At 48.0% G+C, this 23,937-nt stretch overlaps 2 protein-coding genes across 4 annotated transcripts in view; one reads left to right on the top strand and one right to left on the bottom strand.

Moving 5' to 3' along the window:
- MMS19 (MMS19 homolog, cytosolic iron-sulfur assembly component) overlaps positions 1–6,663 on the bottom strand; it is a 35,599-nt gene extending 28,936 nt beyond the window's left edge. For both annotated transcript variants that reach the window (XM_005901163.2, XM_014479929.2), the window contains exon 1: positions 6,507–6,663. In XM_005901163.2, the coding sequence (XP_005901225.2) occupies positions 6,507–6,618 (112 nt within the window). In that variant the 5' untranslated portion in view covers positions 6,619–6,663. The remainder of the gene's footprint in view (positions 1–6,506) is intronic.
- A 219-nt stretch (positions 6,664–6,882) lies between these two features.
- UBTD1 (ubiquitin domain containing 1) overlaps positions 6,883–23,937 on the top strand; it is a 51,362-nt gene continuing 34,307 nt past the window's right edge. Inside the window, exons 1-2 of one of the 2 annotated variants that reach the window (XM_070363393.1) lie at positions 6,883–7,549; positions 12,523–12,561. Coding sequence is in view for 1 of the 2 variants with exons in the window: in XM_005901168.3 (XP_005901230.1) it covers positions 7,480–7,549 (70 nt within the window). In the remaining variant the exon portion in view is untranslated. The remainder of the gene's footprint in view (positions 7,550–12,522; positions 12,562–23,937) is intronic. The other variant, XM_005901168.3, reaches the window with a different exon arrangement.

Raw genomic sequence — 23,937 nt, 5'->3', positions numbered from 1 at the left:
AAATTACTGTATCACTTGGGAGGGTGGAAAAGGGTACTTCTCTGCAATCTCCTGGACAGAACCCAGGAAACTCTGCTGAAAAACCCATCTAAAAACAAATTTCAGTAGCAGCCACAATGGTGTTAGCATACCGGAAGCCACAGGGGACTGATAGCTGTTCCTAGCAAAGACTATCATGGAACTGAAGCACTCTTTTTCAGCAATACCATCAGATGCTGTGGGTCTGATCTAATACCTGTGGATGCTCGGCCAGAGTCTCTCTTTGGAAATACCTCAAATGCTATAGGACAAAGACTTGACTACTAGGCCCCATTCAGTCACCTCTAATTTTTTCATTAAAAAAATATTGAGGTAAACTTTATATACAGTGAAATGTATAATTTGATTAGTTTTAACAAAAGTATACCTAGAGTAACCAACACCCAAACTAAGACACAGAATGTTACCATCACCAAAGTTCCCCTCATGCTCCCTATAGTCAATCTCACTCCTATAGCCTGCCTCGAATTTTATAAATGAAAAAGACTTCTTCAGCATTCAGTATACATTATTACAAAACTGGCTGCTTTATATCAATAATTACAAAGAAACATCCATTTGCATGTGATCTCTTGAATCTCAGTATATGGGCAAATTCTCCTAGCACAGCCTTCAGTCTTCATCCTTTCACAAAGATTTCATGTTGAATCAATGCAGCACCAACATAAAAGAGAAGTACAAAAGTCATACAAAATTAGGAAAAAAAATGGGGACTTCCCTGGCGGTCCAGTGGTTAAGACTCCGAGTCTCCATGACAGGGAGTACGGGTTAGATCCCCGGTCTGAGAACCTAAGATCCCACATGCCATGTGGTACAGCCCAAAGGAAAAAAAAAATAAGGAAAAAAAATGAAGAGACAGTAAAGCTGTTGCAACAGTAAATAACAGTAAGAAAAATGCAAGTAAGGTGGCAAAAAACTAGAATCAGTATTTTGAGGATGTTTTCAAAAAGCTGACTAAAACTAACATTTTAGTCTAGTTTTGTTGAGCCTATGTTAGAAATGTCTCTCAAAGTTTCATCTTTTTTTCCTTTTCATCCCTATGACCAGACTATCAGGGACAGCTGTCAAAATAGCCTTCCACTTTTAGTGGAATGAAAATGTTCTGGAATTTTTATGGAGTGGTGATAGTTGTGGAACATTGTGGATATACTAAGCCACTTCTTTCTTAAAATGGTTACTGTGAATTTTATCTCTTATCTCATTTTTATCTCACTTTTTACAGTGAATTTTATCTCACTATCTCACTTTTTAAAAAGCCTTCTGATTCATTCCTAATAATCTAAAATGCACAATTAATTATCTGCTCAGCAATCTCCATTTGCTCCTCACTGCCTGAGACCTGACTCCTTGGCTTGATGTCATTCATGATTTAGCCCTCACTCTCCTCCAGCCTCATCTTTCATCATAGCTCCTATCATTCAGTCACAAGAGTTCTCAGCTCTTCCATATCCTCAAGCCTGGAGACATGCTCCCTTGGTTTGGAATGCCTCTTTCTTGCCCTTGTCAGTCTGAGGAACTTCAACTCTTCAAGATTCAGCTCAAATTGCAACTCTTCCTGTGAAGGCTTCCTTGATTTCCAAAACAAAATTACTCCCTTTTTCATGTTCCTTTAACTATTCTTTAACAGATTATCATTTGTTTGTTTTCATTTATTCATTCAATATTTATTGAACTCATTATTGTAAATTAATTAACATGTTAGGATTGGAGAAAGAAATATAGATAGGGAGCTTTTAAGGAACCCAGTTTTAGGGGGCAGAAAGACATTTAAAACAATTAAAAAACAACTAGTTCAGCATTACTATAGTGATACACACAGACTGGGGTAACATAGGAAAGGAGTAAACTTCTTAAGTGTATACTGGAGTAGGAGCCATTCCCTTCTCCAGGGGATCTTCCCAACCCAGAGATCAAACCCAGATCTTTTGCATTGCTGGCAGATTCTCTGCCATCTGAGCCACCAGGAAAGCCCATGTGGGACCACCTACCACTAACTTTATTTATTTTTAAACATTTTTTTAAATGTACTTCTATTTACTTGGCTGTGCTGTGTCTTCACTGCTGCATGGGCTTTTCTCTAGTTGCAGACGGCGGGCGGCTACTCTCCTGTTGCACTGCACGAGCTTCTCATTTCGGGGGCCTCTCCTGTTGTGGGTTTCCCTGGTGGCTCAGACGGTAAGCAGGAGACCCAGGTTCATACTTGGGTCGGGAAGATCCCCTGAAGAAGCAAATGGCAACCCACTGCAGTATTCTCACCTAGAGAATCCCATGGACAGAAGAGCCTGGCAGGCTACAGTCCATGGGGTTGCAAAGAGCTGGATACAACAGCGACTAACGCCCTTGTTGTGGAACACAGGGTCTAGAGCACGCAGGATTCAGTAGTTGTGGCCCCTGGGCTCTGGAGGACAGGCTCAATAGCTGTGGTGCGTGGGCTTAGTTGCTCCATGGCATGTGGGGTCTTCCAAGACCAGGGATGGAACCCCCCATCACTAACTTTAAGTGATTAGTTCTTCCAAATGAAAAACACCTGAATACCTGGAAGTTAATTATGCACTTGAACTCCAGGAATGAAAGAAGCCAATAAGTTAATTTTCCTAACAGCAGTCTCACAGGCATAAGGAAAAATAAATGTAAGTTTCTCTCCCTATTTAGGTAGATCTAAGATTTTCCAATGTATTCAAGATTTGTTCTCTAAAAATGAACCTACTAGCACCTGCTAACTACCTACTCTTCCCTTAACGGGACACCAGTTCATGTGGGGCGCTGAGGAGTCGTCAAAGGAGTATTTACATGAGCACTGACATAGAATGCACAATCACACTTCTGTCTGATGGAGTCGCAGCCTCTTGAGTAGCAGCCGAGGGGGCATGAGGGAGGATGGAAGGAACAGGAGAGAGAAATCCCAGTCGGTACTCAGTTCCAATCAAGTTCTCAAAATTCCCTTTCTGCTGAGGATGCCACACTTTTCTCAGAAATGTATTTACTTTTAACAGCCTTCTGATTTCAAGAATAGTGGTCTCCTCATGGAATCACAAATGTGGGAAAATACAATGAAGACTGAAATGAAGGCAAATCCAAATAAGAGGAAGAAATTTTATATCCATCACCTGTAAGGCCAACGTGATCAAAATCTCCTTTCCCAGTTTTTGGACATAGTACTTTTCTTTTGCTCATCCTCAGGCTCAAATTCTTGAGGTCATCTTAAGAGTCCTCTCTCACCCTGTAACTAGTTAGGCCTCAAATTCCATAAATTCTTCCTTCAACATCTCTTATTCATCTTTTATACTACCTACTTATGCTAGTCTCCAGGGGACTCTACAGTAGGGTATGTTATGGAGACGTGTACAGAAGTAGCTACTAAAGTCAAGTAAAAAGTATGAGTGGTTGAGAAATAAGTTCCACAAAGATTCTGAAGCGTGAGATGATGTCTGCCTAGAGGATCAGGAGACACCTGGGGGCAGACACTGAGCACTCAGACTGGGCCTTTAATCCCAGGTCTAAGGAAATGGCAACCTACTCCACTGTTCCTGCCTGGAGAATCCCAGGGACAGGGGAGCCTGGTGGGCTGCGGTCTACGGGGTCGCAAAGAGTCGGACACGACTGAAGCGACTTAGCAGCAGCAGCAGCAGCAGCAGTGGAGGGATTTGGGAAGGAAAGAACTTAGGGGAACAGCAAATCAAGGTGGCTGCCTGAAACTAAAGATCCAGGAGGGGAGTGGCAGCCACCGAATGCCTGGCTGAGAAGTCTTTAACCCTTAGGCTGCCAAGTCACTTCTCTTCCATCATTTGCACCCTCTGCCTCTGACACCTACTTTCATCAGGAACTCAAATGGAAACAAAGTTGGTGGTAACTACCTTTGTGATCACAGGGTGTTCCTTCTGCAGTTACAATTTGTAGGAGATGCTGCTGCTGTGAGTGGCTGAATAGAAAGTTGGTCCCTTTCAGCAATCACAAAGCTTGACTTAGGCTGGAGGATTACAAAGCATATCTTATTCTGCTGCTGCTAAGTCGCTTCAGTCATCTCCGACTCTGTGCAACCCCACAGACAGCCCACCAGGCTCCCCCCTCCCTGGGATTCTCCAGGCAAGAACACTGGAGTGGGTTGCCATTTCCTTCTCCAATGCATGAAACTGAAAACTGAAAGTGAAGTTGCTCAGTCGTGTCCAACTCTTAGCGACCCCATGGATTGCAGCCTACCAGGCTCCTCCGTCCATGGGATTTTCCAGGCAAGAGTACTGGAGTGGGATCTTACTCTGGGGATGCTTCAAAACTCTGTCACCCTTCAACAACTCTAACTAAAGCTGTGATATAAGATTAAGAATACCAACTTAATCCTTCTCAAATTCACTATATGACTCTCTTACTCTAGGATGTACACTGACTCCAATTACCTACAATAGGTCATTCAAATCCCTCTGCTTAGAATCCAAGGTTAGGCATCTCAACCCCACCAAACCTTTTCAACCTTATCTATTATAACCCCTCGGTTAGTTATCTGTTATTACTAACCTCCTTTCCTAATCAGGAGGGTTAAATTACAACAGGGCTAGTATTACAGACTTAGCTGAGCTGAGTTACATTTAAACTAGACAATAGTTTAGGCCACTTTTTTTTCAGGCATAAAAAATACAAATTTTACAAGAATATTTTAAGAACTTGGCAGTCCTTATTTGTGCTGGCTTCTCAAATGTGTTCTGAATTTGAAAACCCTAAATTACTTTGTTCATAATGTATAAATGGGAGTTACAAATAACACTTTTTATAGTAATGTTCTTTATCTCGGTAGCTGGTAGGTGTATGCTTTTGTATACACCTACAAAAGCATGATTTTTTGTATACACTTACAAAATGTATGATTTTGATTTTTCAAAATCAATGAATGTATGTTTGAGAGTTGTACACTTCACTGAACACAAACTTCATACCAAAATAAACTAAAACAAACCCTAGTTAATGACATGCATACCAAAGCAGTCAGAGGGAGGTGTACTCATAGCTGCAATTTAAATGATGGACAGATACGTGATAAAGCAAATTATATTAAAATGTTAATGGTAGAATCTAGGCAGTGGGTGTGTGTCTTTGAAGAAATTATTGAGACTCTGCTGGATGTTTGAAATTTTTAATAATAAAACATTGGGGAAAATGACACTGATAACACAGTGCAGTTGTTAATCACAAGCACTGAGAACACACTACAGTGCACAAAGCTGTACGAAGTTCAGCTCAGTGGAATGACTGCATCAGACATTCATTTGCTCCTCGATGTTTCCATGTCACCCTGCAAATACCTCTTGCAGTCCTTTCCATGGTCCATTGTACTGTTTGCATGATCGCCTCTCCCACTACATTGTAGGTCCCTGGGAGTCACAGATCTAGTGTAATTTGTATTTATATATAACTTTGCATCATGTTTGAAAAATGTGTTAGGTAACTGTGGAAGCATTGAGTGAAAGTGGGATATCACTAAGGATCAATGGTTTATGCTTCTGACAAATTCACTTCATTCATTGTTCACACATCCTGAAAGTGATTATGTTCAGTTTTCAAGAGAAATGTATCCTTTACTTCTCCCTAAAACATGCAAAATTTCCAAAAATAAAAGTCATCTGTACTGACAAGATTACTTTGTATTCTATTACTTAAATGTCAGGTCTGAAGGCCTTCTAACATTCAATAACTACTTAGGTTTTTTTTTTTTCCCTAAGAGAGTAAAGTCTCAGAATTCCAAGGAAATCTGTAATTTGTTTTATTCAACTCTTAGATAAGCTGCCAGAACTTAGAGATTCCTAAATTGATCAAAAGTAGGAAACAGGAGTTCTGGAGAAAAGATAAAAACAAGCACCACGTGCACCACATTAAAAAGTCACAAAGCAAATTAATCAAGAACTTTAACAAGAAACGGAGGGTAAGCTTTAAGAAGGATACGCAGAACATCTCAAACTCCCCCTAGACAGGTTTCTCTCCTCCTCTCTGCAACTACAGCCAGTCAGAGATCCGGCCGCCCGACCACTCCCAACATGCCACGCGACTCGAGCTGATGCCGCTGAAGATGCTTCTTCTTACGTCAACTTCATAGAAACAACGTGCTTTCGCAGCACGAGCCCCTGGTTCTAAACTGGAGGACCTGGGTCCGAATCCCAGCTCCTCCACCGGCCTCATCTGAAAGTCTCATGCCCTCGCTGGGCAGCAATTTACTCATCTCTGAAACCTTAATGATTCTCCTAACCCCGGCCGGCGCACAGAGTGGCAATAAACCGAGACGAGGGGCGTAAGGGCGTTTTAAGGAAGACTGCAAGCGACTCGCAATTTGTTTGGCTCTCAAGCATGCGTTGCTCACAACCAGCCCCGGACCAATGTCTCAAAGTCACCGCTGTCCCTTACTCCCTTCCCTCCAGGCGCCTCTGCTGAGGCCGCTCCCTCCTGGATGTCCCAAAGCGGAAGCCGTGCGGCGCCGTCTGCCGTACCTGCAGCCACTTGGTCAGCGGGGCCCTCCTGCTGACCCATGACGAAGTCTTGCACGAGGCCCCACAGGGTACCCAGAGGCGCCACCGCCTCCAGAGCCGCGGCGGCGGCCATGACGCGAACTGGAGACCGTGGGAGGGGAAGTGGGCGGTGGCACGGACCGGGTCTCTCAGCGCACGCGCCTCCCCGAGCCAATCGCCTGGCGAAGGCTGAGGGGCGGGGCGCTCCCTGGATCACGTGTCTGCCGGCTCCAGGCCAAGCAGTTCCCGGGAGGGATGGGGACGGTCCCTCCCAAGGGGCGGGGCCTGGAGTCGGGGCGGTGGCTCAGGGAAGGGAAGGCTGCTGCCGGGCACGCAGCCGGGGGCCATTGAGGGCGAATAATTCCCGGCCCAGCTCCCCGGGAGACGGGCGGCGGGGCGGGCACCTGGCTGGGTGGGGCCGAGGGGGCGGTCCGCACCCTGGGGGAAACCAATGAGAAAACCAGGCCCGGCCCGAGGGGGCGGTGCCGTCGGTCACATGCGCACCTGGGGCGGGCGGCGGCGGCGGCGCGGGCACCGCGAGCCGGCGGCAGGCAGCGGGGCTGGGCTGGGGCGGGGTTAGGCAGGTGAGTGACAGGCTGCGGGGGGCCGGCCCCAGTTGGGAGCCCCGAGCTAGCCGGGAGTAGCTGCCGCGGTGCCCGCCCCCTCTCTCCGCCCCTCCAGCGGAGCTGGTCTTCGGCAGGGCACCGTCGCGGGCCCCCCTGGCCCGGCCACCTGGGACTGTGCTGGGGAGTCGGCCACCTCCCTCTCTCCCCTCGTCCGCAAAGTTTGTGGCGAAGCCGGTGCCGGGGTAGAGCGCGCCCCGGGGGAGATTGGTGAGCGCCCGATGCTGGGCAGCAGGAGCCGTTGACCCGGGACGCCGCCGTCCGGGGCAGGAGCGCGGAGCAGCAGATCAGCCCGCCGCCTCCGGTGCATGGGGCCCGGCTGAAGAGCCAGCATGGGCAACTGCGTGGGGAGACAGCGCCGGGAGAGGCCGACCGCCCCAGGACACCCCCGCAAGCGAGCAGGTAAGACGTGGAAGGGAGCAGGGTCGTCGGCGCCCGGCTAGTTTTCCTCCTTGCGGGAGAACTGGTTCTCCCGAGCGACCTCCCGCAGCTCCTGGCGCCTGGGTTTCCCCGATGGCTGCTCCCGAGCCAGGCGGGACACCCCCCCCCCCGTCACCTTCCCAGCCCCGGTGGCCGGGGAAGCAGAGTTGGGGCAACCGCGAGCCCTGACCCGGCTGCGAGCCTAACTCTCTCCAACTGGGAAGCTCCGGGTGGGGGTGGGGGCAGGGGCAGGAAATGTTTGCAGACCGCTGAGGGGCCGACGGAGGGAAGGAGGGCCCCGGGCTGGGGCGCTGCTGGCCTGGCCGCGGGGCCGGGGTAGGAAGCCCGCACGTCGGGGCGCGGCGCGGGCGGCCAGGCGTCCTCAGAACTCTGAGCAAGCGAGACGAGCACAGTCGCTCCTTCCAAAGACTGTGTCATTATCAGGCTGCAGATCATGTCTGCTGGAATCCGACTTGCAAAAGCAGCGCAGGACTCTGGGAAAGAAATCTTTTTCCCGCAGGGCTTTTTAGAGCCTCCGGGCCGTCTGGGAGTCTAGGAAAGGTGGGGTGCGGGGTGGGAATCGCGCTCATGTTGTTGGGATCCTTCCCAGCCTTGGGGATGGGATCTGCTCGCTGGTGATCCGCGAGGGCCGGCAGCGCCTTCTCACTTTCTGGGTACACTCCTCCTATCCTGGCGCTCCGCCTGGGTAAGAGGTCTGGCGGTCGTTTCCCCGGGTCTTGTACTCACTTCACTTCCTTCTTAGAGAGTGTTGCAAGGACCTTCTGAGAATGATAAAATCACACACTTTAGAGCTCAAGGAGACCTTGGAAACTTGTCTAGACTCCAGATAGACCTACCTCCTCTTGTCTAGATCCAGAGAATTTGAGCAACTTGTCCTCAGCCACACAGCTAGTTAGTAGTACAGCTGGGATTAGAACGCAGTCTCCTTTTCATTCTCCTACTCAGTTGCCACATATCCCTTTATGTAAGAGGAGCCACAGGCAGAGTTATTAATGAAGTAGAAACTCTAGTTGGTGTTTCCTGTCTCCTTTGACACCACAGGTTTGTGTTGCTTGAGTTTCGGAAACTGGGAATGAAAATGAGGGGAAACAAGGGGAAAGCAGGGGAGGATGTCTGTGTGTTGGACAGGATGACTTGTGCAAGAAGCAACATGTTTTTTTTATAGGGAGGACGACATAAAATTTAGCATTGAAATCCACTTGTCTGAGGGCAACACAAGCCATTCTTCTGACGTGGAAAGGGGGTTCTCAAATCCAAGGGCTTTCTTTCATTCATTTATTCAACAAATACTTATTATTTATGCGCTTAGTGTATGTAATTGTTTAGTAGGTTTTTTGGTTTGTTTTTTTTTTTACTGTTGACAACTCTCTCCCCTTTGAAACTACCCTCCTGGCAAAAACTTTTCCTTCCTTAGCATTTTGGTTTTTCTCTGATCACTCAGGCCCACCAACACCTCCTAGTGTGGGACACCGTGGTTCTGTTTGTTTTTCAAAATTTATTTATGTATTTATTTAGTTTTGGCTGTGCTGGGTTTTCCTGGTTGCAGGGAGCAGGGGGCTACTCTTTTGTGATGTGAGGGCTTCCCGTTGCAGGGGATTCTCTTGTTGCGGAGCACAGGCTCTAGGGCTCAGGAGCTCCAGTTGTTGCAGCTCACGGGCTCTAGAGCGCAGGCTCTGTAATTGTGGTGCACCAGCTTAGTTGCTCTGAGGTATGTGGAATCTTCCCAGACCAGGGATAGAACCCATGTCCCCTGCATTGGCAGGCAGATTCTTATCCACTGCACCACCTGGGAAATCCCCATGGTTCAGTTTTACATTCTTTTTTTTTTTTCTCTCATCTCCCTCCCAGAGAAATCTTAGACCCACAACTCTTTGTCCATTGGAAAGACACCTACACTCTATCTTCAGCTGTTACCTCTCCAACCCCAGACTCATGTACTGGACACTGATGTAACTAACTTCAGAGTCTAAATGCTTCTAAACCAGCTCTGTGTCTCCCTGCCTTCAACTAGCTTCCCTATACGCTTCCATTCTTCCAGCTGTCTAACTTTATACTTTGAGGAACCCTCTCTGCTAACTTTCTTTGCCTCTATGACCTGGAGGAGTCATTCTCTGGGGCCTGCTAGTTCTTCATTCAGCAGGTCTTACAGACCTGCTCCTTGTTACCTCGAAGCCAGCTCATCTCCCAGGCTGAAGTTAGTTTCCCAACAGAGACAAGTACATCTTCAGTCATTCATCCAATGCCTACACACGCTGGTATCCCAGAAGACATCTGTTAATTCACCTGTTCCAAACCCTGTTCAGAAATCTTTCTGCACCTCCCACTCCTGCAAGAACTTTAACTTCCAAGGCTGTTCAGGTCTGGTCCAGTCCTTCCCTTTATGACACAATTTCTTTCTCTTCCTTGACATTAAGGTCACCTGTGTTTGCTCATGCCCTTTCCCCTTTCTTATCAAGAGCGTTTCTTCTCCTCAAGGTCCACCTCCAATCCCTTATCTTTCTAGAAGCACCTTGCCTGACAAATCCCCCAGCTCCCCCAGCAGATAGAATTGCTGTTTCTGAGTCGCCTTATGCCACTTATGTAACAGTGATCCAATCCATATTATTAGACAGTTCTTTGATGTTGTAGTCTTCTATCAGCAACGGCACTATAAGCCTTCAGGACCTTGTGTGTTTGTGTGTTTGCCTCTCTCACTCACTCATATTGTCATACACACACATACTAGGCACTTAGCACAGTGACTTGTACAGAGGAAGCACTCAATTTTTGTTGATTTTAAAAAGCTTACACAGGAATTCCCTGGTGATCCGGTGGTAAGGACTCAGCATGTTCACTGCTGTGACCCAGGTTCAATCCCTGGGAACTAAGATCCCATGAGCCTCACAGCACAGTCCCCCAAAATTAGATATAAATAAATATAAATAAATAAAATTTTCACCTTAACATTTTACTGAGGTATATATCTGCATTAAAAAAGAAAATCTGCTAGTGTATCTTTATTTCACTTTTGTGAAATATTTTACTTTTGTGGGTCCTGCTATAAACAGCTTTATTCATGAAGTCCAAAGCCAAGCAGAACCCTGGAGGATGACAAATTTGGTACAAGCGAAGGAACCATTCTTAACTTCACAGTGTGTACCTGGTGTTTCCTATGACACCTGTAGTTTCCCTGTTGACTGCTGCTGCTGCTAAGTCGCTTTAGGCATGTCCAACTCTGCACGACCCCATAGACGCAGCCTACCAGGCTCCCCCATCCCTGGGAGTCTCCAGGCAAGAACACTGGAGTGGGTTGCCATTTCCTTCTCCAATGCATGAAAGTGAAAAGTGAAAGTGAAGTCGCTCAGTCATGTCCGACTCCTAGCCACCCCATGGACTGCAGCCCACCAGGCCCCTCCGTCCATGGGATTTTCCAGGCAAGAGTACTGGCGTGGGGTGCCATTGCCTTCTCCGTCCCTGTTGACTAGGACATAATTTTATGTTACAAGACTAATGCCTAAAACTCCCACTGTAACTCTTACCCATCCTTTGTCACTGAAGAAGCCCTCAACAGAATGCTGAAACCCTACTTCTAGTCCTGGGCCTGTAGCTGGGTAACCCTGAGCAAGTCATCAACCATCTTAGGGTTGCGCTTGCGTTATATCAGAAAGGGAGGGGACTATAGAGCTGTTTTTATCATCTCCACAGAGGTAGCGATTCTAAACTGAGATGTTAATGAGCTGAAATCTCACGCCTGGTTATGTCACTCATTGGCTGTAGTTCTGTCTTCCTGGTCACTTGGTGGGTGAAGTGGAGACATGATGCCCACTGGTTAGGGAGTCTTGCTTTAGCTAGAAGGATTAGTCAGTAGTCTCATCTCATCAAGATTTGTGGTTGTCACTTTTTTTTTTTTTTTCCAATCTATTACTTGCAATAGGTTCCCAGTAGGTCTGTGTTCTTGCCTTCAGGTGCTGAGTGGTCTTTTCAAACTTCGGAGAATACATGAAGGAGGGGAATGACTCCTCTGGGGGCTCTCATCAACCTGTGCTTGTGTCCTGGATAGATGCAATCTCTCTGCCTGTGAGTGGGTGAGGCAGCCCCTCCCCTGCCCATCCCAGGGAGAAGTAGATGTGGTAGAACAGGCAGGTCTCTTGCCCAGCTCCACCCTTTGAGAATGTGGCAAGGCTGAAACCCAGATATCTGTGATGTGCCAAGCATATCCACTTACATTCTGGAATCTCAAGCTTGGGGTGGACAGACCCAAGGCCCTGTTTTGGGCTGGCTGGGCTTGGCGCTGTGGTTGCAAGAGAGTGTACTTCTCGTTGTGTGGGCTGCTGTGACTATTCTTAAGGGAGTAATTGGGCAACTTCTCCATTTGTTCAGTAAATATTTACCGAGTGCTAGGTACCTTGCTGGCTGTGAACTGACATGGTCCTTGGCCTCATGGAGCTTATAGTTTGGGGTGGGGGTCGAGGGCAGACAGTAAACAATCTGACCATACATGGAGATCCTGTATGATAATACATACAATTATGTATCATTATATATGCTGGTGACTCCCACATATATCATTTCAACCCATTTGGTCTAACTCCAGCCATGTATGTTCTGCTGCCTACTTAACACATCTTATGTCTAAAAGTCTTCTCAGTTTAATGTGTCCAAAACAGAATGAACCCTCCCACCCTCACCGCCCCCCGACCATTCTCCCAGTCTTTACCATCTCAGCTGATGATGATTTCCTTCTTCCAGTTGCTCAGGTCCCCCAAAATTCTATCATCATCCCTGGCTCCTCCCTTTCTCTCAATCCCACATCCATTTAATCAATAAATCCTGTTGACTTCGCCTTAAATATATCCAGCACTCGACTCTCACAATCATTACTACTTTCATCCTGATCTAAGCTACCCATCGGCCTTTTAACTGACCTTCCTGCTTCCTCCCTTGTCTCCCGACAGACTATTTTCATCACAGCAGCCAGAGAGATGCTGCAAACTGTAAGTCAGATTCTGTTACTCCTTTGTTCCCCATCTCATCCTGGGTCCTTGTGTTGGCCTGCAAGGCATGACAGGATGTTCACCCCCTTGCTTTTCCTCAGCCTTCTCTGGCTCTTCATTCCTGCGCCACCCTCTGATAGCTAAATGGGTTTCCCCCCTCCCCCTCCAAGACTCGCCACCTCTCATCAGTCACGCCCTCCCAGGCCATCCTTTTTAAAATTGATCCCCTTCCCTCCACTGCCTGCTCTCAGCATTATCTCCACCTTTTCCCTCTTTTATTTTTCTCCCTGTCACTTCCCACCATCTGACATTGCCTATCTCCCCTACTCTGTGCAATCTGAGATTCTTATTTGTTTGTTCTATGGCACCTAGATCCATGCCTGTCATGGAGTAGGTACCTAATAAATATTTATTGGATGAAGTTAGTGTGTTAAACAGAGTTGTAAGGTCTGTGGAAGAGCAGGAGGGAGCAGTCCTGAATGCTCTTTCATCTTAGGTGGGTGTTAGGTGGGTGGGTGCATCCTAATGAACAGATTTAACTGCAACCTCAAAGTGGTATTCTGTTCCTGGGACTGGCTTCTGTCTCGGCCCAGGCCTGGAGAAGCTCTCAGATACCTAGGATATAATTCCCCACTGTTTGGGGGCCTCTTGCAAGGAGATACTGGGGCTGAAGGAGGAGGACAGGATGAAGCCTCTTACCAGAGTCCCAGCCAAGCAGCAGCACTTTGCTGTCATTTTGTGTGGGCATCTATGTAGGAGTGGGCTCTTCTCCCAGGCACACATGTTTTTTGTGGCCATTAACTCAAGGGTGGACATGGGGAGGTCTGATAGAGTGTGAGGCCGGAGGGCGGGTGAAGTAGATTCCAGGCCTCTTTACACATTGAATTGACTTGCTGGGGAATTTTTAGAATCATAGAATTTTAGAGCTGAAAAGGAACTTAAAAATTTCTTTAACCTCTTTTCTTTTCCCCAGCCATTAAAAAGAGAATAAAGGTATGTCTACTCCCTGCCAAGTTCACAGAAATATGGTGCAACCTATATAAAAACTGCATGGGCTCCTTTAAGTTTTGAGTATGCTAAGGTCAAGAAATTGTGGACAGGGGACTTCCCTGGCCATCTGGTGACTCTGAGCTTCCACTGCAGGTGGTGTGGGTTTGATCCCTGGTCAGGAAACTAAGATGCCACATGCTAAGCGTGGCATGGCCAAAAAAGAAATAAAAAGAAATTGTGGGCAAGGTTAAGTTTGTAAGGGGAGTGGTCAAGGTCAAATGCATTCAAAGGGCGAGGCTATGGTGTCTTTGCCACTTTCTTGAATGGTGCTCTTGGGCAAGTCATTTGTTTTTTGCTCAGTTGATCATCTCTTTAAAAAAAAAAAAGATGGTATTTCCAGTTTATTTCAAAGATGTTGTGGGGATAAAACAATCAAACATTGTTTTTAAAATTACTTTCATGGCTAAATGGTCTGCTCAAATGTGAGGTTCTAATCCAGAGTGTCGTCTGGCATCCAAGGGAAATGAGGTCTTAGTTCTCTGCTCCTTCCTAGCTGTGTGTGCTGCTTTGGACAGGCCTCTTGATCTCTTTGAGCCTCAGTTTCCTCATTTGTACAGTGGGATGACTACTGCCCTGCTCAGCTCCCAGAGACATTGTAAGAATCAGGTGAGATCCTGTATGAAAAGAGACTTTGTGAACTTATGAAGTTCATATTATTCAAAGCTGTAGGATTTTTACACACAAAAACCATAGCCAGTGATTTTCCCCAGATCATTGAAGCTTACTCTTTTTTAAAGAGCAAAACTATAAAAGAAATGTTTAAAAACTATTTTTGGATGGGAATCTTTCTGAAACGGATGATACCCTTCCAAGCAAAGTATGCTGAGCATGAATAACCTCCTCTTTGCAACTCAGGGGTGTTGAGTTCATACCTGTATGTACAAAGCACCTGCTTGGTGGAGGGGAGGGACCACAAAAGCCTCTTTCTCTGCAAATCCTTTATCTCTGAAAGAAGATAGGGGTGAACTGGTGGCGGGTGGAAGGTGGATTGACAAGGAAGAGCCCTTACACAGTGGTCTGCCTCAAGGGCCCAGGCACTGTCGGTGTGGGGAGGCTCTCGAATCCTGTTCTGGGCTCTGAATGAGAAGAGTGAGTCCTGCCAGATCAGTTACTGTGTTCATGACAGTGCAAGGCCCCCAGGTTTCTGAGACGATAGGGCAGTAGGCCCCAAACGATATGATGGTTCCCAGCTGCTGTGCTTCACGTTTCCACCCAAAACTGTTGTTCTGTCTTCTCCCTGGTAATCAGTGTCACTTCTCCTCCTCCACCCCGCCCACAGTAAAATAGATTGTGGTTAAATATACGCAACATGAAATATCCCATCGTAACAACTTTTAAGTGTACAGTTCTGTAGCATTAAGCACTTGGCGTTACGGTACAGCCTTCACCACCGTCCATCTTCACAACTTCTTCATCTTCCCCAGCTGAAAATCTGTACCCATTAAACACAGAGTCACCATTCACCCTTTCCCCAGCCCCTGGCAATCACCATTGTACTTTGTGTCTCTCTGAAATGTCACAGCTCTGGGTACCACTCAGAAGGGGAATCATTCACTATCAGGCCTTTTGTGTCAGGTTTATTTCACTCCGCGTTAGACCTTAGGGGTTTACCCGCGTTGTACTCCCACTGCTTCTTAGGGCTGAACCCCACTGTATGTCTGTGCCGCGTTTTGCTTATCCATTGTCTGCTGATGGACGCTTGGGCTGTTTCTGCCTTTTGACTGTTGGGAATAATGCTCCTGTGAACATGGGTGTACAAGTATCTGCTCGATCCTGTCAGTTTTCTCGTGTATGTGTCTAGAAGTGGAATTGCTGGATTGTATGTTAATTCCACGTTTAGCTTTTTGAGGAAGTGCTGTCCTGTTTTGCTGAGCCATTGCGTCATTTTATATTCCCACCAATAGTGCACAAAGATTGCAAGTTCTCCTCATGCTCACCAGTACTTGTTATTTTCCATCTTTTTAATAGTAACCATCCCAGTGGGTGTGCAGTGGCATCTCCGCGTAGTGGTCACTTCTTGAGATAGTGTCTCCCAGGCTCAAATAGCAGCCCCTCTGACTTCATGGGGAAACAGAGGGCAGAGATGGTTAGAACTGTACGTAGAGAGTTAGTTAGTGTCAGTCACTCAGTTGTGTCCAACTCTTTGCAACCCCACAGACTGTAGCCCACCAGGCTTCTTTGTCTATGGAATTCTCCAGGGAAGAATACTGGAGTGGGTTGCCTTTCCTTTCTCTGGGGGAATCTTCCCAACGCAGGGATCAAACCTGGCAGATTCTTTACCATCTGAGCCATCTGGGAAGCCCCATAGTAGACGGACTTAAAGAGAAGCCTGAGGGCCCTCCAGAGAGGGAAGTCCAGAAGCTTGGGTGGGTAGATTTTTGTGACATCTTTTTTGGTCACTCAGAATGTCGCTTGCTTCTGGGTTTCTAATAATGTGGTCAGTGGCTGGGATAGGTGAATAGTGTCTTCCAGTTAAGCAAAGCAGTTCTGGGTTGTTACAATTCACATGGCTCCCAAAGAACGTTGATGCTGTCTTCCTCATGGCGTGTTCCCTTTTGCACAGAGATGCAGGACTGTGGTTCAGATGGGGGCGCTTGGGATGGGTGAAAGGCAGAGGGTCTTACAGAGACGTGGCATTCTGGTGCATTTGTCAGCTGCTCCAGGCCATGTGCTTTTCTGTAAGCTGTTGGGGGCAAGATCTCCCTGCTTTCTGAGCCCACAGGAATGGGGAACCGAACTCACTGTGTCCCCACACCTTTGACCAGCCACAGCCCCTCAACTTGTGGCCCTGGTTGCCCTCGGAAAGGGGAACCTGTCAGGAAAAGGGGTGGGGCGTGGTGTGGAGGCAGTAGGTGGCGGGGATGGCGCCTCATTGGTACCTGTTTCCTCTGGGAGGCTGGCACTAGAGCTGAAGCCTAGGCAGCCAGCCTGTTACCAGGCAGCCTGGATCTTAGAGGTGAGCCTGTGGGCTTGAAATTCTGTTGTTTTAAAGAGAGGGGGGATTAGCAACAGCTCACCTTTGCTGGGTGTGTACCATGTGCTAGGAGCATCCTTCAGCAGTATGTTGGTTAATCCTTACAACCCTCCTACGGGTGGATACTATTATCACCTTTTTACAGAGGAAGAAATTGAGCCTTAGAAAGGTACTGTCCCCTCCCTAAGGCCATTCAACTTGTAAACAGCAGGGCCTGATTTCAGAGCCTGAGCTTCAGCCCCTATATAGTTCAAGATTGGGAGGGAGGGAGCAAGATTTTGTTTCGTTTTGTAAATAAGAACTTCTAATTGAGCCCCTTCAGGCACCCTGCTTACCCGGGTCAGTCAGTCATGCATTTGATTCTTCTCATTTTGCCTATGGGAACATTCCTACCCAACATAAAGGAAGGCCACCACAGTCAGGAATGTAGGTTGATATCTGGTGGTCACAAGGCTGAGCAGACACAGAACTGGAACTCAGTTTAAGTACTTTGACTTGAAAATTTCAGTGCCCTGAGCTCACTCCATGCACTGCCACCCCCCACCCCACCCTGCCCCCCCTCCCCAGGATGTGAATCCAGGAGGGGACTGTGAAGTCTGCAGAGCTCCAAGGACTGTGGTCACTCTGCTCCTTCCCCGTGGCTTTTGCCTCCTGTCTTTCATTTCCTGGCCCCTAGACTACATCTAGGGGTCCCATGCATCCATTGGATCTGGTACTTGGCACACAGTAGGTGCCTAGTAAACGCGTTGAATGTTTTTGACAGTGGAAGCAGTAGAACCTCAACCATTGTAGTGTTCCTGGAGAAAAACATTAGCAGAATTCAAACAACATTGTTTCCTCCCTCTTCTCCCAGAAGGAACCTCTACTTCCCAGCACCCAGATGCCAGGGACTTGAAGAAAAGAGTGCCCTGGCTCTGCAGGCTCTGACTTATCCCCAAATTCCCAAGAGAAAAGAGGCAGCAGAGAGTGTCTTTAGCTGGATCAGGTGTTACTCTTTGTAATTAATAAGACTAATGATCCCTTGCTATGTTCAGCAGTTTGCCGTTTGCCAAGTGCTTTCTCAAATATTATGTCTCATTTGATCCTCACAACCATTCTGTTAGGTAGTCAGAGCAGGAATCATTTTTCCAGCTTTATGGATGAGGATACGGAGACTTGGGATGTTAAGAGCTATTCAAGGTTGTTGACAAATAAGTGGCAGAGAGGCAGAAGCCATGGGAGGTAGTGGTTCCTCTGCTTTCTCACTGTGGTGAGGAAGCCTGAGATCAGAGGCTCGTTTTTTGCATCTGTGAAATGGGGACAAGAGTAGACTGCTTACGTAGTCAGGGATTAAAGGTGATGATATGTATGAAGTGATCACCACTGTGCTTACATATAGCAGATGCTTAGCCAATGATGGCAGTGGGTCATTAATGACAGTAACCAAGGCCAAGTTCATTGTTCCTTTGGGGGCTTGTATTCTGCTGACTCTTGTTCAGCTTAGAGTGTTGGGAAGAGCAGAGTGTAGTCTTCCTACCCCAACATGGGAAGTCTGACTCTGGTGCACTCTCTGGCCCTTCCTCTGCACTGAGTGTACAGCAAGTGCTGACCATGAATTTCTTTTCTTTTTTTAAAATATCTATTTATTTGGCTGTACTGGGTCTTAGTTGCAGCATGTGGGATCCAGTTCCCTGACCAAGAATTGAACCCCAGTCACCTGCATTGGGAATGTGGAGTCTTAGCCACTGGACCACCAGGGAAGACCCCATGAATTTCTTTTGATTTGCAAAATAATGAGCTCTTTCAAAGAAGGCGTTGATGAGAAGAAGATTTTCTTTCCATAACAGGTAATTATGACAGTTGTGACAAATATTTTATTCATTTTGTATCCATTTGCATTCTATTATCCTAGCTCCTCCAGCTCATTAGCTGTGTAACCTGGGCAAGTTGTTTTGGATTTGGGAGCCTCACCTTTTTCATCTGTCAAATGGAGATAACAGTACCTATTCCACAGGACTGTCATGAGGATCAAATGAGTTAAAACACATAAAACCCTCAGAGTGGTAGCTGGGACATGTTAAAATATTCATGGTTAGTTGTTAATGGTAGTTGTTATTTTTTTATTACTATCACCATGCTTGGTGATGTATTTAAGCCAGCTGTTCCCAGCCTTCTTTTCCCTCCACCAGTTGAGATATATGGCCAGTGAAGTTCATATACAAAACCTACCTTCTGCTGTGTACCCTGCCTATTTACCATTCTTATAACTCCACTCACTCATTCAGGAAAGCAAAATTGGAAGTAAGTTGCACAAGAGTGATTATTATAGAGGCAGCCTTGAATCTAGCTTCATTTTTTTAAAATGGGAAGCATTCACAAAAACCGGAGGACTTCAACTCTTGTTACAGATCTCTTGCAGCGTCCAACATACTCTTGCTAATTCCAGCAACAACCAGTGGCTACTTTTCTGGCCTCTCTGGAACAGATACAAACTTGTTGCCTGGTGGGTCAAGGCTCAGGAGTGCCCTCAGGTGCTGTGACCCAGCTTCAGCTTGGCAGAACCTGTCTGGGTCCACTGGGGCTTACTTCCTGGACCCTGGCACCTCCTCCATGAATCTCCAAGAAAGTGGTGATAAGCATCCACAGCAGGCCCACTTTTCCACATTTGATACACAACCCCCTGCAACTGGCTTCAAAAGGAGCTGTTTTATAGTTATTGTATCCTGCTATTTATCGAGCACCAACCACACGGCAGGCACTGCACTAGGTGCTTCGCACACATCTCCAATCCTCCCGGTAATTCACTGGGAGTGACACTGTCCTCGTATTAGGGGAGTGGCTCCATGATATTAACTGTCATGCCCAGGGTCACATGGTGAACCGTGAAAGGATTCAGATGCCAGACTTCTGTTTTCAGTGCTCAACCCTGCCTTCCTTCCATGCGACACCTGCCTCACCATCAGTTTCAACTGAGGGCTCACGAGGCCCTAAACAGGTATAGCTGGTTTACTGACGTCACTGCCAGCCATGACTCTCAAATAGTCTGCTTCTGCCAGTGCTTGCACTGCGTATCCTGAGTATGTCAGGAAGAGCACTTTGCAACAGCCTTCATGGGTTTTTCCCTCCTTCCATCTCTCCCTGCCCCCCATACTCCCAGTGTCTGCCTCCGTACCACGGGATATGGCACAAGGCATTGGTTTTTTCACTTAGCCAGTGTGCTCTGTGCCCCCCAAATAGACTGTTGCATGGCCAGAGCACTTCCTTTCATGAGCGCTCGGCCGCTCCAGGCATCATCCTCCCCAGAGTCAGTGCACTGTGCGTGGTAATCTCCATGTGTGAGGCACCCTACTGTGGGTTTGAGCTCACTGTCTTCAGTTTCCCTGTCAGCCCCTGGAGGTGGACATAATTACCTCCATTTTACAGGTGAGGAAGCTGAGCCTCAGGGAGGTTAAGACCCTTTCCACAAAAGTGCTGCAGCTTCTCTTTGAATCCTAGCAGTTATACCCTGGGTACCGTATCATCACTGCTGTGGGAAACTGCCTCTAAAGAGTCACCCCATCTGCCTTGTCCATGGTGTTTGCATAGAAAGTAGTGCGAAGAGTTCCTTTCTTCTAGGAGTTCACAGTGTGATGGGCTGAATAATGTCGAGCTCCTGTGATCTTTTTTTTACTTATTCCAAGCCCATTTCCACAGGCATACCTGGGTGGGTAGATTCGTGCCACTCACACCAAGGAGGCAGGGCGAGCTGAGGGGACAGCCCCCGGGAGCTGACGATGCCCTTCACAGCCATGTTCACACCCCAGGTTGACTTCTCTGTTTGCTCTTTGCCTTTCTTCCTTCTGGCCTCTCATAGCAAGTTCTTAGAGCCCAGAGGTCATCTGGTTGTGGCCCTTGTGATATTCCTGTTTGTGGCCCAGTGCTAGGCTGGCGGACATGGAGAAGGGAGGCCTTATTTCACTGGAAACCTGCTGCTATTATGGCTTTTTATAAGGCCCCAAATGATTTTTGGGAAACATCCACATGCTGAATGCACTGTTATTTGGTCCTGCTCCCTGAGGAACAGAATGGGCTAGTCTTCAGAGTCCACAGGCAGAAGGAAAGCTGCATTGCACCCTTTAATCTGCGGCCGACCCCTCCTCTCTGAAACCTAGTTTTGACATATGCCCCACGGAAGATCCAGGGCCTGGATATCTGATCCATTGTTGGCCCTCAAGCACATTTTCCTGAAGCCGCAGACACAGATGCTCAGTCTGCTGCTTTGACAGCACCACTCCTTGGACATTCAGGGGCCGAGGCCCAGGGAAATATTCAAGGAGAGACTTCGGCCTGCGAACCCTGCTCCCCTGGTGTCTGGCTCACCACCTGATGCTGGTTTGGATGTGAATTGATGGGGACCCCTTTTGTAGTCTGGGTCTGGGGCCTCTGTTTTAGAAGTGAAATGATCCAAAAGCTGTGGGGTGGCCAGGCTTGCTCAGAATCCACCCTTACCTTTTAGAAGAGAATTGGCATTAATAGGGAATTCAGCTGGAGGAACTGGTTCAGGAAGGTCAAGCCACTGAGCTGTGGCCTGTCCTGCCAGTCAGAAGTGGTGGAGCTAGTACCTGACCCAGGCAACCTGACTCTTATTTCCTCTTGTCTTTTCTGTACATGTGTGCTCAGTCGTGTCTGACTGTCTCTAAACCCATTCTGTACGTCCTGCCTCATTCCTGTGTACACGTGTTACATGTGTATGTCTCGTCACCCATGATGGCTTACAGTCTGGGGAATAGAGCAAAGACAAATAGAGGTGTGATACAATTTCAGGCAGGGTAATACGTAGACAGGTGCTAAATCATGCAGTGTAGACAGACAGAGACAAAGGCAACATGTAGACATTTTAGAAAGAGTTGAGGTTGGATAGGGCAGATATTAAGGGTGACTGAGGAGAGATTACTGAAGGGTTAGTGATCTGAGTAAGGGGTTCAGGTTAGAGAGAAGCAAGCAATACAGTTTTCTTTATTGTAAAAGTAGGATGTGATTAGGTAATAAATGTGGACAATATCAGAAAATCCAAAGAAGAAAAAAATCTCCTTCTTATTCCTACCACCCAGAGAGTCCCCATTCCTGTTTGGTGTTTATTTTTCTAGCCTTTCTTTTTTGTTTTGCAGACAGTAGAATCAAATCGGCTGGGTACACTAAGGTCAGGGGAAGGTCTCGAATAGTAGATGGGGAGTTTAAAGCAGAGAGAACCTTTGCTGGTTCCTTCCACAGGGGTGCAGTGAATGAAGTGGTTCAGGAAGAGGCACCCAACACCGCGAGCAGATGGGACCAGAGCCTGGGGCGAAGCAGGGGCTCCTCCACCCCGGACCTGTGTCTCAAATTTCATCACCCAGTGCTTGAGTCGCAAGTTTACTCCTCACTGCTACCGCCCAGGGGGTCAAAGGAAAGAATTTGTCTCTAGGTGTGTCAACAGCTTGCTCCCACCCCCACCCCCACTCCCACATCCCACAGACTCTCTTTCCTATTTACTATCCGGTGTCTCCAGCAGAGTTCTCCTCCCCTGGAGTTGGGGACACACGGCCGATTTTGCCACACCACAAAGCTTTGCTGCTGCCTGAGGTCATTTCAGGGGAGAAACTAAATATAGCGGAGGAGAAGCATCAGGACAACTCCATATTGTTCGGGCCGTTTAGCATTGCCCTTCTGCCGACAGACAGGGTCACCTGGGACTCGGCGCCCATCGCCTGGACTCTGCCCTGAATCTTCAGTTCTCTCTCTGTGTTCCCCAGCGGGGGCTCACTTGCACAGGACTGGGGTTTTGGCTCCGCCCAGGCCCAAGAGAACCTTTAAAGGAGTTGCCTAGGGGAAGGGGCAGCAGGGAGAGTCCGGGCCCGGGGTTCTCTGCCAGCTCAACCACTTGGCACCTGTGTGGTCTTATGCCTTTGAGTCTCTGGCTCTTCATCCAAATGATAGACGCATTGATCTGAAACAGGAGTTCTGTGCTGTTGTGTTAAGCCCCTGGAACCCTTTCAGATGCACACTCACAAGGTAGCCTGATGCGTACAACCAGATGGGCAGTGCACTGGTAGAGGCTGGGGAGACTGGAGCCCCAAGAGGCTCCATCGGAGTCTCAGGGTCCTGCAGGTGCAGTTTGAAAACCACTAGGTGAAGTGACCCTGTGAGGTTTCTTCCAGCCTTAGGATTCAAGGGTCTGTCCTTATGATGGCCTGTGGCATAAATGACCCATCAGTAGGGGTAGAAACTTTGTGACCTCTTGGAGTCCTTGATGGTCATCTTCACAGGGGCAGGAACGGCACAGGGACAGAAATCTCGGGACAGAGGTTTCTGTAGTGGGGGCCACCACTCCCCGGGGGAACACAGTTTGCAGATCAATTGGACGTGCTGGCCCACACTCTCACAGGCTGTTTTTCTCCGGCCTGCTCCTGCTTGCCTTTCCTTTGAATGCTGGTTTGTCCCAAAGATGAGATAAAAGTGAGGATATTATGCACTTCAGGCAAGGAAAATGCATTTAACTCAAGTTGCCTGGGGCCAAGTTACATATTTGATACGTGGAGTATTTGTAGAGCATGGTGGCGCCTCTGGCAGAAATCAGAAAGCCAGGATCTGGGGCCAATTTTCTTCATTGAGCAAGTTTGTTTGTCAAGCACCTGCTTTGTATTCCTGGAGAAGATTAGGGGAGATCCCGGCTTTATTAGGACCCCTCGATTTTGAGTAACAGAAACCAGCTGAATCTAACTTCAGCACAAGAGGTGATTAATTACAGGGTCTCAGGGGTGTGCAGGAGCCCACACAGCACAGTTGCAGCCTGGCCTTCAGCAGAGATTGGAAAAACCTTGTTAGATTCTCCCTCCTCCTCTCAACTCTGCTGCCCCTTGGGCTTCCTCCTCACCTCGGCAGCCAGGCGTTCTCCTTCCTCAGCCCACACGGCCACAAACGTTCCTACTACAGCTCCAGCCACACTCAGAGGGCCTCAGCTCTCCCAGCCTCATTCCAGACTCACAGGGAAGCGGGTCTAATTGGCCCAACTTGGTCCACTCAGCTCCAGCCAGGAGGTGGGCTCACATACAACAAAACCCGTCTAGTGGGGCCACTTCAGACCCTGTGCCGATTGGAGGCAGCTCCGGCAGAAGGGCATTGGTGAGCCACACAGACAACTCCCAAGCCCTCAGCCAGGAGCTCCAGGCCCAGGGCGGGAACAGGTGTACATGGAACACCTACTTGCCACACAGGGAGACAAGAAAAGAAGCAACCCTTGGCAGAGGATGTTGTACACGGCTCCTCCAGCTGGGGCTGTCTGATGGAGGTGATGGGGCTCCCAGGCTGGTGTCAGCAGTGGCCCCCACAGAGCTGGGGCCCCTCCGCGTCAGCTTAGG

Source organism: Bos mutus, chromosome 26 (assembly GCF_027580195.1).
Source record: "Bos mutus isolate GX-2022 chromosome 26, NWIPB_WYAK_1.1, whole genome shotgun sequence".
Taxonomy (NCBI): domain Eukaryota; kingdom Metazoa; phylum Chordata; class Mammalia; order Artiodactyla; family Bovidae; genus Bos; species Bos mutus.
This window is presented reverse-complemented; position numbering and strand designations above follow the sequence as displayed.